Source organism: Rhinatrema bivittatum, chromosome 6, assembly GCF_901001135.1.
Source record: "Rhinatrema bivittatum chromosome 6, aRhiBiv1.1, whole genome shotgun sequence".
Taxonomy (NCBI): Eukaryota; Metazoa; Chordata; class Amphibia; order Gymnophiona; family Rhinatrematidae; genus Rhinatrema; species Rhinatrema bivittatum.
In genome coordinates this window covers 141,279,581-141,295,402 of record NC_042620.1, presented here as the reverse complement: position 1 = coordinate 141,295,402, position 15,822 = coordinate 141,279,581, and the positions used below count along the sequence as shown (strand labels likewise).

The 15,822-nt window shown below is 44.6% G+C and overlaps 1 protein-coding gene across 7 annotated transcripts in view; it reads left to right on the top strand.

The window, feature by feature from the left end:
* The window catches only part of LOC115093766 (solute carrier family 40 member 1-like), a 168,748-nt gene that overhangs the window by 4,645 nt on the left and 148,281 nt on the right, over positions 1-15,822 (top strand). For 3 of the 7 annotated variants that reach the window (XM_029605989.1, XM_029605987.1, XM_029605986.1), the window contains exon 2: positions 7,768-8,564. The exons of the other annotated variants lie outside the window; for them this stretch is intronic. In XM_029605989.1, the coding sequence (XP_029461849.1) occupies positions 8,522-8,564 (43 nt within the window). In that variant the 5' untranslated portion in view covers positions 7,768-8,521. The remainder of the gene's footprint in view (positions 1-7,767; positions 8,565-15,822) is intronic. 7 annotated transcript variants of the gene reach the window in all.

Sequence of the window (15,822 nt, the reverse complement as noted above, 5' to 3'; positions counted from 1 at the left end):
GCATCTCAAAAAAGATATAATTGCAATGGAGAAGGTACAGAGAAGGGCTACCAAAATGATAAGGGGAATGGAACAACTCCCCTATGAGGAAAGACTAAAGAGGTTAGGACTTTTCAGCTTGGAGAAGAGACGACTGAGGGGGGGATATGATAGAGGTGTTTAAAATCATGAGAGGTTTAGAACGGGTAGATGTGAATCTGTTATTTACTCTTTCGGATAGTAGAAAGACTAGGGGGCACTCCATGAAGTTAGCATGGGGCACATTTAAAACTAATCGGAGAAATTTCTTTTTTACTCAACGCACAATTAAACTCTGGAATTTGTTGCCAGAGAATGTGGTTAGTGCAGTTAGTATAGCTGTGTTTAAAAAAGGATTGGATAAGTTCTTGGGGGAGAAGTCCATTACCTGCTATTTAGTTCACTTAGAGAATAGCCACTGCCATTAGCAATGGTTACATGGAATAGACTTAGTTTTTGGGTACTTGCCAGGTTCTTATGGCCTGGATTGGCCACTGTTGGAAACAGGATGCTGGGCTTGATGGACCCTTGGTCTGACCCAGTATGGCATTTTCTTATATTCTTATGTATGGCCGTTTGGTGAGATTTGGAGGAGAAAGAGAGCGAGAAAGATCTCAGGTGATGTATCATCATCACTGCCTGGGGTGGCTGCAGAGCCTTGCATTGGGTGAAGAGTAAAAATGTGAACCATACTCAGTAGAACAGGGTTATGCCACAGCGTTCAATCCCTTGAAAAGTCAGAGTGAAATAGGCAAAATTATAGCGGGACTGTCTTGATCAAGGTCAATAATATATTGCAGTTTTTAAAATTCAAAACATAGAATGGGCTAATGTGCACAATGTCCTGGGGAAGTGCAGTTTTAACTGTCTGTGGCTATTGTGCATGACTTCCCGATGTTATTAGACCTTGCCTTTTATTTACTTGGTACTCTTAACTTTGGCTTTTCAGGGTGATGTAGCCTCTCATCAGTAGTTCTGCGAGGAACCCACTTTCCCCTTCAACCAGTCCTAAAACTAAATAAATAAAAAGATTACCAGGGGTCAGGGCTGGCAGCAGCGGGTGAAAGGAAACAAAATGCCAAAAGGCTCCAAGTCTGTGATCTGGCAGAAAGCTGCCATGGCCTTCAGCAGTTGGTATGTTTATGGGTGATTTCACCACTCTTTCAGATATGGATCTACACAAGCTGTCCTTACTGTGGACATTCAGAGCAAAAAAAAAAAGTCCAGCAGCAGCACCGATTACACCCACCTTTCTAAAATTTAACGCAGACACATGAATATTTTCTAAGGGTCAGCCTTTCTCACCAAGTAGAAATGTCAGGAATGAGAGTGAAGGCTATGCAGGAGAGACAAGGAAAATATCTTCTAATTATTCTTGGGCAGGGGAATTTTCAAAAGGCATTTACTTGGGTAAGTTGGCTGTTTAAAAATTGCCCACCCCCTTAGGTAAAAGTGCACATGGCGATCAACTACGCGCATGCATTTAGCCACATAAGGTGTAGGCATTCTTGGGAGGAAGGGGGCGACTTTGTCAAGAGAAGGAAGAAATTCAAGTAGATTTTCAAATGTACACAGGTTATTTTGGAGGAACGGAGAGAGTACCTGCAGCAAAAGGCAGGTGCATATCTCTCTGGGTATTTTTTCCTGGGGCAATTTTTAGAGGGCATCTACGCTCGTACTTTCCCTTGGAATGCTGGTGCAGAGCCCTCAAGTAAAAAAAAAAAAAGTACCCCTCTATGTAGATAACTTTCAAAGATATTTTTCCCAGAGAAAGAAGTGTTTTCCCGTTGATAGCAGGGTTGAATTAGGCATGCTGTCATGGGAACTGTCCTTCAGGGCCCAGGAGGCGGAGCTTCAGAAGTAGAATACAGGGCTTTGTTCTGTGTGGCTGCGCCTGCTTTCCCGTGCAGCAGAAGAGATTCTCCTCAGTCTCTTCTTTCCGCACGCGGGTCTTCGTGGTTCTCCTCAGCCACCAAGAATGACTACTCCCAGACCCTCTGGGTCTAAGAAATGTACCTGCGGGAAGATCATGTCCATCACCGATGGACATGATCTCTGCTACCGATGCCTGGGGCCTACTCATATGCAGGCCTCATGCCCACAGTGTGGCCGGATGTCTGCGCGAGCTCAGCGGCAGCGAGCTCAGAAGATTCAGCAGCTTCAATTACCAGCTGAATCCCATGGGCCACCTTCGGAAGCCCATTCCTCTCTTGGGCCAGTAAAGGAATCCGACCCGAAGGTAAGGCGGTCAGCGTCCGTCGATACCCGCACCCCCAGGACTGGGGGATCGAAAGGCCGCAAGTCTGACGACAAACAGCGACACAAGGCCTCCTAAAAGTGCAGAGACCCGACCCAACATCGATCGCCAGCGGCAGAGGGGCTCCTCACAGCGGAGCAGCGGTCGAAGATGGGGGATGCTGACTTGCACGCCCGACGCGACGCTACCCAAATGCTTTGAAGCTTAGGCCCAGCGCCCACATTGGCAGCGAAGAAGATGTCCTCGCTGCCCTGATCGATGAAAATTGCGCCGGAATCGACTCCGCTAGCGTCGACATCGACGCATGCGTCGGAAGCGATGCATCCTTCATCGAGAGCATTGGGGCCGAAGCGATCCCAAACAGAAGCTTCGAGATCGGCGCATAACGTGTCGGGAGTGACGCGTGTCAGCAGCGACGCAATCGACGCCAGCAATAACGCATAAGGCGTCGAGAGAAGCACACGGAGCGCCAGCCAGGCCATCTGGACTGCTCCCGATGCAATTGGAGTCCAGATCACTACATCAGGTGCCGGGATCGACGCAATCTATGATACCATCGACTCATCCACGTCCCCGAGCACGGATGGCTTCTTCCAAGAGTAGTCGTTCCTCCAGGGACCCCCTACCATCGGATGAGGAACGAGGCCGGACCACATCCCATTCCTCTTCACGGTCCTCCTGCTCATCGGTCAGGATCTGCTCTGATGCATCGTCCAGGTATGGCCTGACTGATGAATCCCCACAGGGACCACACAAGAAAAGAAGGAAAGTGGAGTCTCCTCAGGGGTTACACCCTCCACCGCCTCATCCAGCCAGACTCTGCGCCAAGCTGAAAATGCCGACTCAGACAAAAGAGAAATGTATGCAGCTTTCGCTGGCCCTCTCTGATTTTTTCAGAGTCATGCAAGCGTCGTTTGATATGCCCACTTCACCAGCGGGCAGTGAAGCATCACATTTGTCCCCATTGTCCTCCCAGAAGGAGGTGACGCCGCCACCGGTAAAAGAACGACCACCACCTCCAGCGGTGCCGGCACCCCGTTCACCAGGAGCCGGGGTACGCTACGGACCCGAATTCCCCTCCATCATCACCGTCCTCGTCCACGGGATTCCCATCTGATCCCCTGGACGATCCCCGGAACCATATTCTCCTCCGGAGGATCTATCCTATCCTAAGTTCCTGGAAAAAGTTGGATCACTATTGAATCTGGAAATACAGAAGCTGCCTGATCCTCGGGTGGACACTTTAGATTTATTCAAGATCTTTGATGATTCGGTGGAACCGACATCCTTGCTGTCACATAAGATCTTGAATTCAGTCCTTGACAAGTCATGGGAAACACCATTTTCCATTCCAGTCGTGTCAAGAAAAATGGACTTAAAGTTTAGAATGAAGAATGATCCTTGCTATTCGGTCCAGCAACTTCCACACTCCTCACTGGTGGTGGAATCGGCGATGCAGAGGGCCAAAAGATCGAAACTGCATGCCTCTGTCCCACCGGGTAAGGATCTAAAGCTCCTTGACGAGTTTGCCCGCAAGTCTTTCCAGGGAGCAATGTTGTCTGCACGCATTCAACAACATCAGTTTTACATCGTCCAATATTTGTTTGAGTGCATTCAACAAATGAAGAGCAATGTTCCAGGATCAGAGCAACTGCATACCAAGTCCAGTCATCAACTGAACGAGATGGAAGAAGGTATCCGACACTTATTAAGGACTATTTATGAATCCTTTGAAACTTCTTCTCACATATCTGCCTCGGCGATAGCGGCGAGAAGACTTGCATGGCTTCGCTCTAGCGCCATCCATGAAGACCTACATTCCAAACTTGCCAATCTCCCTTGCAAAGGGGATAATCTCTTTGGGGATAAATTCCAGGAGACAATAGCAAACTTAAAGGAACAGGCAGTAGCGGTCCAGTCCCTGACTCAGCCATCCAGATTTTCATTACAAAGGAAATACTACACTCCAGGGCGTAGACAGTCCTATCCGACTAGGCCGATGTGACAGTACTCGTCCTATCGACCTCAACCTTACCTTCCACCACAGCGGACTCAACAACAACCACAAAATCAGGCACAGCAGCGTAGGGGCCACCCACGAGGGCAATGCCCACGGAATCAACAAGCTACATCTTCTGCCAAGCCACAGTCCTCTTTTTAGAGAAACTGCCACCACTACCCCATTTATATCCGCCAGGCAGAATCATGACTCGGTTAGTCGAATGGAAGAAGATATCAGACCAGTGGGTTCTGGAAGTAGTGGAACGGGGATAGCAGCTACAGTTTGTAACAAAACCTCAACTCCCGCATCCTGTCTGCAAAGTACAGCATCCACATCAATCACTACTACGGGAAGAGATACTATCTCTTTAGAAACAACGAGCAATCCAGTTGATTCCATCGTATGTTCGACACAAGGGTTTTTATTCACCATACTTCCTCATTCCAAAAAAAGACAGGTCACCGACCAATTTTAGATCTGCGGGAGCTCAACAAACACTTAACCAAAGAGAAGTTCAAGATGGTATCCACTTCTACAATCCAACGACTGGATGTATTCCATCGATCTGAAGGATGCGTACACGCACATATCAATCAACCCCTCTTCATGGCGATACCTCTCCTTCCAATTTCAGAGCCAACATTATCAATACAAGGTCCTCCCATTTGGTCTCTTGGCGGCCCCCAGAGTTTTCACAAAATGCATGGCAGTAGTGGTGGCGCATCTACGGAAGCTAGGCATATGCATTTTTCCATATCTGGACGATTGTCTGTTAGTAGCATCGCATCCCGAAACGCTCCGCCACCATCTACACCAGACACTCCAGTGCTTGGTGCGTTTGGGGATACTGGTCAATTTTCAGAAATCTATTCTCGAGCCAACGCAGATTCTTCAATTCATTGGCGCTCGCTTGGGATACCATCAGGACACGAGCTTTTCTTCCTCAAGACAGGAGAGTGGAGATGTGTCGGATATTTATATTTCAAGTGGAAACGTTATGCCAAATGGTGTCTAACTCATGGTTTCCAACCCATAGATAGTCCAAGAGTGTCTCCGGCGAACAAACTCCACACCCTGTACACAGCTGGTCTTGCCACCTTTTCGATTCGAGTATGTCTCAGTGCTATAGCTGCATACCATAGACCGCACGGTTAACCCATTTCGATGCATCCAATAGTATCAAATTTTTTCAGAGGTCTCATATGTTTGCGACCTCCAGTCACCAAACCACCGCTATCCTGGGACCTCAATATTGTCCTGGAACAACTTATGCTACCTCCATTCGAGCCAATTGAATCCGCGCACATAAAATATCTCAAGTGGAAAGTGGTTTTCCTGGTCGCGGTAACGTCAGCATGAAGAGTCAGTGAACTTCAAGCACTGGTGCATTACAGTCCCTATTTGCAATTCCACCGTAACAAGGTGATCCTGCGAACTCATCCCTCCTTTTTGCCAAAGGTGGTTTCACAATTCCATTTAAATCAAACCATAGAATTACCTATCTTTTTTTCCTAAACCACATAGTAATGATAGAGAGAAACTCCTACATACCTTGGACTGTAAGAGAGCATTGGCTTATTACAAATCTAGAACACATTCTACTTCTAGAGCATCACAATTGTTTGTCTCATTTAATCCAAATGCTCCAGCGCTCCTGGTAGCAAAACGAACTATTTCTAGTTGGATTGCTCAATGTATCCAGTTTTGTTACCACAAGCGAAAGGTAGTCCTAACCCGAACGCACATCAAGTACGAGCAATGGCGGCCTCGGTGGCACACCTCCGTGGAGTTCAGCCTATTGACATTTGTAAAGCAGCAACATGGTCATCTTACACGCTTTCACCTCTCACTATTGTGTGGATCAACAGATGCGGCTGAGGGCAAAGCCGTACTACACTCTCATTCACTAATCCTACTCTGCACTATCCACCACTAAGATCACGCTAAAAAAAAAAAAGGGAAAAAAAGAGTCACTTGGGATACTAGAACTCAGTAATTACCCTTTCAATTGGTGAAGAACATGGTGTGTACTGTGCTCCTTAGCGTGATAGGGAGCTTGGGACTCCCATGACAGCATGGCTAATTCAGCCCTGCTATCAACGGGGGAAAAAGCAAGTTTGCTTACCGTAAACGGTGTTTCTGTAGATAGCAGGATGAATTAGCCATGCTGACCCGCCCACCTCCCTGGATAGGCTGACAACGAATCCTACTTAATCACAGACTGAGGAGAATCTCTTCTGCTCTTCGGGAAAGCAGGCGCAGCTGCACAGAGCAAAGCTCTGTATTCTACTTCTGAAGCTCCGCCTCCTGGGCCCTGAAGGACAGTTCCCATGACAGTATGGCTAATTCATCCTGCTATCTACGGAAACACCATTTACGGTAAGCAAACTTGCTTTTACCTACGGAAAAAGCCCCTTTCAAAACTGGGCCCATGGTGTGGGGAAAAAAGGCCCTGCTGGTGGAGGGAGGAAATTTCTTGCAGGGAATTTACCTTTTAACTCCCCATGTATACTTTCTGACTGGGAGCTTGCACCTGCAAAACTGTGCCCGCAGGTACAAAATGCCTTTTGTCTTTATAGATGACAATTTTCAAGAGCCCACATTCCTGCACAGTCCATAGATCCCTTTTGTATCTGCAGAACCTTGTAGCCAGTTTTCAAAGGCAAACAGATGAAGCAGATAGTTTCCCTTTGAAAGGTGCTCACAAGGTAGGCAAGCAAAAGAAGTTCCCATGTACAGTACCTTGCACCTCCTTTTTCTCTGGACAACAGAACTGGGGCAGAACGCAGCACAGACATGCTAAATTCCACATGCACATCCATTGTTGATTAACACATGCTCTTATCCACATCTAGCACCTGCTGACTCTTTTCTCTGGGTTTTCCTACAAGAGACTTCCCAAGTGGAGCCAAAATAAACTTGTCTATGCATGAGCTTGTGACATTACTTTCACTCATCAGCGCTTGTAACAGGTAGCACAAAGAAAGATGGTGATTCACAGGAAAAACAGGACAGGATTTCAAAATCACCTTTGCCGGCCAGATATCAGCAAAGCAAACATAGGAAAAGTAAAACGAATGACATATTCCAAGTAAATGAATACTTACATTTTGAAAAATATATACTGACAGTACTAGTTTAAACTGTATCTCCCATAATCCACAGATACCATGAGCATGTAAAAACATGTGGGATTCTCTCGTTTGTTTTGGATGATTGTTCCTTGTTTCTCCTTCCAGTTTAGTTGGAACTAGTAGTGAGATCCTGGTGCCATAAGCCTTCATTCATAACTAGCTGGGGATTTCTGCCCCCCCCCCCCTCCCCCCTATATTAATAGAGCCTCCATCTGTTTTCTAGTGTGGTCAATGCAGCAATTGTCCTGAGGCCAGGAGCCATGCACTGGCACTCCTTAAGAAACCCTGCATCATGGTCTCTTAAATCGGAACTAGGTGTCCTCCTTCCTGATAATCACTACCTTCTTCTCCCCCAGGAGTTGAGAATACTACCTCCGCAAGATTCTTAGCTCCGGCTGACCCAGGGAATGGGCAACCCAATCTGAGAATTGAACAAGGAATTTTGCCACCAAATCGATGGGCTGGCCCAACAATTGGGATTTTTGTTAAGACAGACCTTCAGGCTGCAATATGTTTTCATTTAGTCAAACAATGCATACATTTTAATTACTGCTTGCTACTTCTGAGACAGATCTCATCTACTTCATAGCCCAAAGGGAAAGGAAACATTTGCTGCTCTTCTCAGCTGCTTTCTCTTCAGACTTGATCTCTTTAGCAACTGTACTGTAACCTTACTCCTGTCAACTAAACTACACAAGGTTACTGCATCTGGCTATGTTTCCACCTGCTCCACACTCAGCAGCCTTTCATAGAGAAGAACACAAATGGGAAACTAAGGGTTGGGCATGACTCAGCAAATTTAACTGCTGGTGATTGGCTAATTCTTGTTGCCTGGGGCCAGAGTATGCGGAAAAAGTATACCTGTACCTAAGTAAACAGAGTATTCCTGCAGCAGACTCTCAGAGTCACGGCACAATGCATCAAAGAATCTGCCTTTGACAGCTGCCCAGGAATTGCACATTTTCATTCAAAGCAATAAGATCTCAATTTCTGACCACATCCAACGACAAATAAGATTGGAAGATAACACAAGAGAACATTTTGGCAGTGCTGTGGTTTCAGTAAATAGAATTTATATGCAACAAAGAAAATAAAAGGACAACTAGCATTATGACTAGGACAAATAACCACAAGAATGCTGAAGGCTGCTGGGGTATGTGTAAAACATCATTCTGTGTGTGAGATGTATGCTGGATTATGTGTCTGTAAAGTACTCATTCTTGTGACCTGACACTAAAGATTTATTTGAATTATGATTGACTTAAGTTGCCTGAGAAATTTGCCCAAGGCTTCTTAGAAACATACCCAGAAGTTGCAGGTTTTACTGATTCCTAAGGGCCTGCTAAAAAGTTTATTGTGCACTTGCAAAAAATAAAAATGTAATATGCATGTTAAAATGCCACATAATGAGTGATGGAAGAAGATTTAGCATGTGCACAGAAAAATACAAAGAAACTCAAAACGGCATTGTTTAAATGTTTAAATATTTATTTCCATTTCATATTCTGCCTTTTGCTAGAAAAGGTGCATGGTGGTTTACAAAACAAGATGTGAATTGTAATACATATGTCTGAGGGTGAGGAGGAATGATATAAAACTGAGAATCAAAACATGAAAAACTGTATAGGTAGCAATCCATGGTGTACACTGATTTCATAGTATAGGGAGGATACCTTGCAGTAAGATGGGTGGAAATGCAGAGTTCAAAGGAAGGCTTAACTGAGTAGCCATATTTTGATTCTCTTTCAAAAAGAACAGGTTTTCTTGCATAAGTCCTGTGGGAGATTGTTCCATAAGTTGAGTAAGAAGCAACTGAATGCATGAAGTCTTCTGCAAGCTTGCCTTGCTGTAACTGTTATGGTTATTGGTGTTTGGGTGGATCCTACACTGTGGCAGCTGACCACACCCACGGGGGCAGTCCCATGAAGGGACCACAATGTCAGGCTAAACTCCGGCCAAACACAGATTGAATCTTTTATGAAACAGTATATAAAACCACCAGAGGTGGCAGTAGTGAGTAGTGGTTGTAGAGCCCGGCTGGGCACGTCTCTCACAGGACGCTGGAACAGCGGATCCTCTGTAGGCAGTGCTGTAGTGGAACAGAAACTGAGAGTTATGAGCACACAATAGAATTCGCATTCAGTGTCCCAAGTAGAATAGGAGAGCACCGAGGCAGGGAGAGCAGGCCCTCAAGGGGCGAGTACCTGATCCCTTAGAGCAGAGAGATTCAGTAGTGTTGTACTCACTAGCAGTAGCAGAGATTGCACTAGACGAGAGGTCTGGCACCGGAGCAGAGGGCAGGCCCTAGAGGAGCGAGTACTTGATTCCGGCGAAGCAGTACTGTAAAGAGAGATGTTTTCTGTACTCACAGATGGTGACTGTAGTTAGTTCTTCCAAGTAGAAGGTAGAGGTTGCAGGTAGCGACACAGGGAACATGGGCCCTCGAGGAGCGAGTACAGGTTTCCTGATAGCACCTGAAAGAAGCAGAGAGTTCCCCCGAGGAGCGGGTACCCCATTAGTGACCCCGAAGGGTAGTAAGAGTTCCAGATAGAGCTGGAGTGGCAGAGTAGCTTAGGAACGGAGAGCAAATCCCATACGTATGAATTCCGTTGCTAACTCAATGAGCTAGCAAATGTAGTAGGCAGATATACCCTGGAGTCGTGACGTCAGAACAGGGGGACGCCCCTGAGATTCGCGCCAACGTGGAAATAAAGATGAGGGCGGCATGCGCGTATGTGCACCCTAGAGGTACCTTGAAGGAGAATGTCGGGAGGCAGCACCATAGCCAGTTCGGGGTCACTGGAGAGGTCGGCAAGCAGACGCCCCCGCGGCCATCAGTCCAAGGTGAGCGGGAGGAGCCGCAAGTAGAGAGGTGTAGGCGGGGCGAAGCAGTCGAAGACCGGACGCAACAGTAACTACTGAAGGGGCAGATAACAGGATTGGGAGGACTGAAGTACCCTCATTGGAGTATATGTGGGCAGGACATGAGACAAGTATACTGATACTGTTTGGTTCAAGCATTTGAACCTCCATGTCTCTCTTGGTGTCCTATGAAAACTATATTTTTGAATTTAGGAGAAAGGGGAAAAGACTAGGAGTATCCAGGCCCTGGAAAGAGGCTCCCCTGATTTTATGACTAGCTAGAGGGTAGGACTGGCCCTCTCACAAACTGTTCCTCAGGTTGCCTCAGAGTACCTGCAGTTGGACTGACCAACCATAGCAAGGACAGCAGTGATTCCACCAAGCATGCTAATACCAAGCATTCCACCAAGCATGCAACAGAAACCTTCGAGCTGACATCCTCCTTAGAGATTGAAACAGTCCTAAAGAAGCTCAAACCGAGACTTGGAATCAGTGCAGGTAATTTGGCATCAAGAAATTTCCTTAACTCACTGCACTGATTCCAAGTCTCAGTAATGAAAGTGTTGTACCACATATTTCCTAGTTTTTTTCTTTCCAAAAATTTGCTCATAACTATGTTATCTTGGCTCTTTTGTTGCCTTATAACAGGGTCTGATTTCTTATGTCTCTAAAGTTTGTAAATTTGTTTGCTTGCACCTGTAGAAATGACAAGTTGATATTGCTGCTTGTTTGTAAATATAATTAGCATAAATAAAAAAATGAAAAAAAGAAGCTCAAACCTGCCTCGCACCCCACGGATGCGATCCCCTCCAACTTACTCATCGCCATCTCTAAAACCGTCGCCAAACCAATCGCCGACATCATTAATTGTTCATTAATGCAAGGCTTAATTCCTGACCCCCTGAAACTCGCAATTCTAAAACCACTTCTGAAAAAACCCAATCTGTCTCCAGACGACCCTGCCAACTACCGCCCTATTGCTAAACTCCCATTCATCTCCAAAATATTAGAAAAAATAGTTAACAAGCAACATTCGGAGTACTTGGATAATAACAAAATCTTAGCCCCCTCTCAGTTCGGCTTCCGCAAAGCCCGAAACACTGAAGCTCTATTAATCTCTTTAACAGACACCATACTTTTGAATCTTGATAAAAAAACAACCCTGTCTACTCATTCTCCTCGATCTATCAGCCGCCTTTGACATGGTGAACCACTCAATACTCTTGGATCGGCTAGCTGACATCGGCATCAAAGGCACCGCTTTTAGCTGGTTCAAGTCTTTTCAACAAAACAGATTTTACAAGGTCAGAGTCAACAATAACGAATCACACCCTGTCTGCTCTTCTCTGGGAGTCCCTCAAGGCTCCTCCTTATCCCCTACCCTCTTCAACATTTATCTTTTACCGCTCTGCCAGCTCCTCTCCAAACTTAAATTAACTCACTACATTTACGCAGACGATGTGCAAATATTCATCCCGGTTACAGAATCTCTACAAAAAACCCTAGAATTCTGGAACAACTGCCTTCTAACCATCAACAACCTGCTCACGAGCCTTAACTTAATCCTTAATTCCAATAAAACTGAAATACTCCTCGTCTCACAGGACTGCAACTATGCAATATCTAACATGCTCCCTACTAGTCAACCATCCTTTTCCTCACAAGTTAGAAACCTTGGAGTCATCATGGACAAACAATTAAACCTAAAAAGATTTATCAATGATACCGTTAAAGATGGATTTTTTTAAATTGCAAGTCCTAAAACGGCTCAGACCGCTCCTCCACTTCCAAGACTACCATTCAGTTTTCCAAGCAATCATTTTTTCAAAAATTGACTATTGCAATTCTCTTTTACTCTGCCTCCCAGCTAACACCATTAAACCCTTACAAATGCTACAAAACGCCTTAGCCAGGATTCTGACTAAGACCAACAAAAGAGATCATATTACCCCCATCTTGAGGAACCTACATTGGCTCCCAATTAAGTTCAGAATCATGTACAAAGTTCTAACGATCATACACAAAGCCATTCACAAGCTCATTCCACTGGAGCTCAACATTCCATTTAGACTACATTTACCCTCCAGACCGGTGAGAGCAGCTTATAGAGATACTCTCCTTGCCCCACCCATCAAAACCGCCTTAAGTAAATGAGCTCTGTCCACAGCGGGCCCCGCGCAATGGAACTCTCTACCTCCAGAACTCCGGCTGGAACAATGCCTGATTACCTTCAAAAAGAGACTCAAAACTTGGCTGTTCGAACAAGCTTTTAATTTATGCCAATGATTTCTTCTCATACATCACCTTACTATCTAACAGGCTATCTATCAAATTAGCATTCCAACTCTGCAGTCGATCAATCCAATTTGCTCCTTGTACCCTTACCTTAAATTAATCCAGTATGCACCTAGAACTTTAGCCAGATTAGTCTTGGCTCCACAAAAGAATCTTATTATTTATTCGTTTTTCTGCATTCCCCAGTTTCTTTGATACAAGTTTTACTTCCCTTGTTTATTGTAATCGCATTCTTACATGCTTGTTACTGTTATGTAAACCGAAGTGATATGTAATTTTGCTACATGAATTTCAGTATATAAAAATGTTAAATAAATAATACCTTGGAGACTATCCGCCATTGCGGAAAGATTAAATGATTTCTTTGCTTCGGTGTTTACTGAAGAGGATGTTGGGGAGGTACCCGTAATGGAGAAGGTTTTCATGGGTAATGATTCAGATGGACTGAACCAAATCACGGTGAACCTAGAAGATGTAGTAGGCCTGATTGACAAACTGAAGAGTAGTAAATCACCTGGACCGGATGGTATACACCTCAGAGTTCTGAAGGAACTAACAAATGAAATTTCAGACCTATTAGTAAAAATTTGTAACCTATCATTAAAATCATCCATTGTACCTGAAGACTGGAGGATAGCAAATGTAACCCCAATATTTAAAAAGGGCTCCAGGGGCGATCAGGGAAACTACAGGCCGGTTAGCCTGACTTCAGTGCCAGGGAAAATAGTGGAAAGTGTTCTAAACATCAAAATCACAGAACATATAGAAAGACATGGTTTAATGGAACAAAGTCAGCATGGCTTTACCCAAGGCAAGACTTGCCTCACAAATCTGCTTCATTTTTTTGAAGGAGTTAATAAACATGTGGATAAAGGTGAACCGGTAGATGTAGTATACTTGGATTTTCAGAAGGCGTTTGACAAAGTTCCTCATGAGAGTCTTCTAGGAAAAGTAAAAAGTCATGGGATAGGTGGCGATGTCCTTTCGTGGATTGCAAACTGGCTAAAAGACAGGAAACAGAGAGTAGGATTAAATGGACAATTTTCTCAGTGAAAGGGAGTGGACAGTGGAGTGCCTCAGGGATCTATATTGGGACCCTTACTTTTCATTATATTTATAAATGATCTGGAAAGAAATACGATGAGTGAGATAATCAAATTTGCAGATGACACAAAATTGTTCAGAGTAGTTAAATCACAAGCAGATTGTGATAAATTGAAGGAAGACCTTGTGAGACTGGAAAATTGGGCATCCAAATGGCAGATGAAATTTAATGTGGATGTGCAAGGTGATGCATATAGGGAAAAATAACCCATGCTATAATTACATAATGTTGGGTTCCATATTAGGTGCTACAACCCAAGAAAGAGATCTAGGTGTCATAGTGGATAACACATTGAAATCGTCGGTTCAGTGTGCTGCGGCAGTCAAAAAAGCAAACAATGTTGGGAATTATTAGAAAGGGAATGGTGAATAAAATGGAAAATGTCATAATGCCTCTGTATCGCTCCATGGTGAGACCGCACCTTGAATACTGTGTACAATTATGGTCGCCGCATCTCAAAAAAGATATAATTGTGATGGAGAAGGTACAGAGAAGGGCTACCAAAATAAGGGGAATGGAACAGCTCCCCTATGAGGAAAGACTAAAGAGGTTAGGACTTTTCAGCTTGGAGAAGAGACGACTGAGGGGGGATATGATAGAGATGTTTAAAATTATGAGAGGTCTAGCACGGGTAGATGTAAATCGGTTATTTACTCTTTCAGATAATAGAAAGTCTAGGGGGCACTCCATGAAGTTAGCATGGGGCACATTTAAAACTAATCGGAGAAAGTTCTTTTTTACTCAACGCACAATTAAACTCTGGAATTTGTTGCCAGAGGATGTGGTTAGTGCAGTTAGTATAGCTGTGTTTAAAAAAGGATTGGATAAGTTCTTGGAGAAGTCCATTACCTGCTATTAAGTTCACTTAGAGAATAGCCGCTGCCATTAGCAATGGTAACATGGAATAGACTTAGATTTTGGGTACTTGCCAGGTTATGGCCTGGATTGGCCACTGTTGGAAACAGGATGCTGGGCTTGATGGACCCTTGGTCTGACCCAGTATGGCATTTTCTTATGTTCTTAGTTTTGCCGGTTTCCAAACCCGTGGCTATCAGCGGGTTTGAGAACCGACCCTGGCAAAATTGAGCGTCGGCTGTCAAACCCGTTGACAGCCGCCACTCCTGTCCAAAACGAGGTGCTAGGGACGCGTTAGTGTCCCTAGCGCCTCTTTTTACCACAGGCCCTCATTTGAATAGTGAATTGCACGCACAGGAGAGTGGCCTGTGCGCACCCGCTGTCCCGCGACTTTTACTGAATCGGTCTGTGTGTGATTAAAAGCCAGTGTGAGAGACAGCTTGTGTGTGACAGAGAGAGGATAAAGTTGCAAGCAAACCTTCCCTCCTCCTGCGATTTAAAACAATCTCAGGGCACCTGGATATCAAACGTTCCCAGGTATGCGGAGCAAAGCAATTTTTTATCCTTATTGTTCATTATTGGGTCTGTGTCTACTATTTTAAAATATTTTATTGGTATCTAGAAATTTGATACGAGTTTTTAATTAATGAATATTCCATTCAGCAGCTGTTTTGAAATAATCTGTTCTTTTTGTTAATATGGTTTTACTGCTATTGATTTTATATTTCTTGATTTGTTTTGAGGACTGGTGATGTTTCTCTTTTTCCTTTGTTGCACTGCATACAGATCTCTGGCTTATTGCGGTTTCCAGTTCACTTTTGGCCTGCATGTTTCTATTTATGGTTTGTGGTCTCTTTATTCTTTGTTACGTGAGGGTCTGCACATGTGACTGAGGTGACGTATTCTGCTGGCATGTAGTTTCTATGTAGGGTTCTATAGCAGCCTAGCTTGGTCAGTTTTCCTAATAGGAGGTGTATTGATGTCTTAAGGCCTGATGTAATATTTTCATTGTTGCCTTTTCTTAGATAAGGTAGTTGCTGTTTTGAGTGCTGGAAATTGGTGTTTTGGTATGGGATGTTTACTATTTATGCACTTTCTGTTCAGACAGAGTACTTATCTTGACTCTGAGAACTGACAGTAATGCCCCGAGAGATTCCCTCCCCCCCCCTTTAGTGTCACCTTGGCATAAAAAAATATTACACATACAAAAATTAGTGGCTGAAGAAGGCCGCAGCTTTATTGTTACCAACAAATTAATCCACCTCGGCACAAGCCACATACACTCCTGGTATCA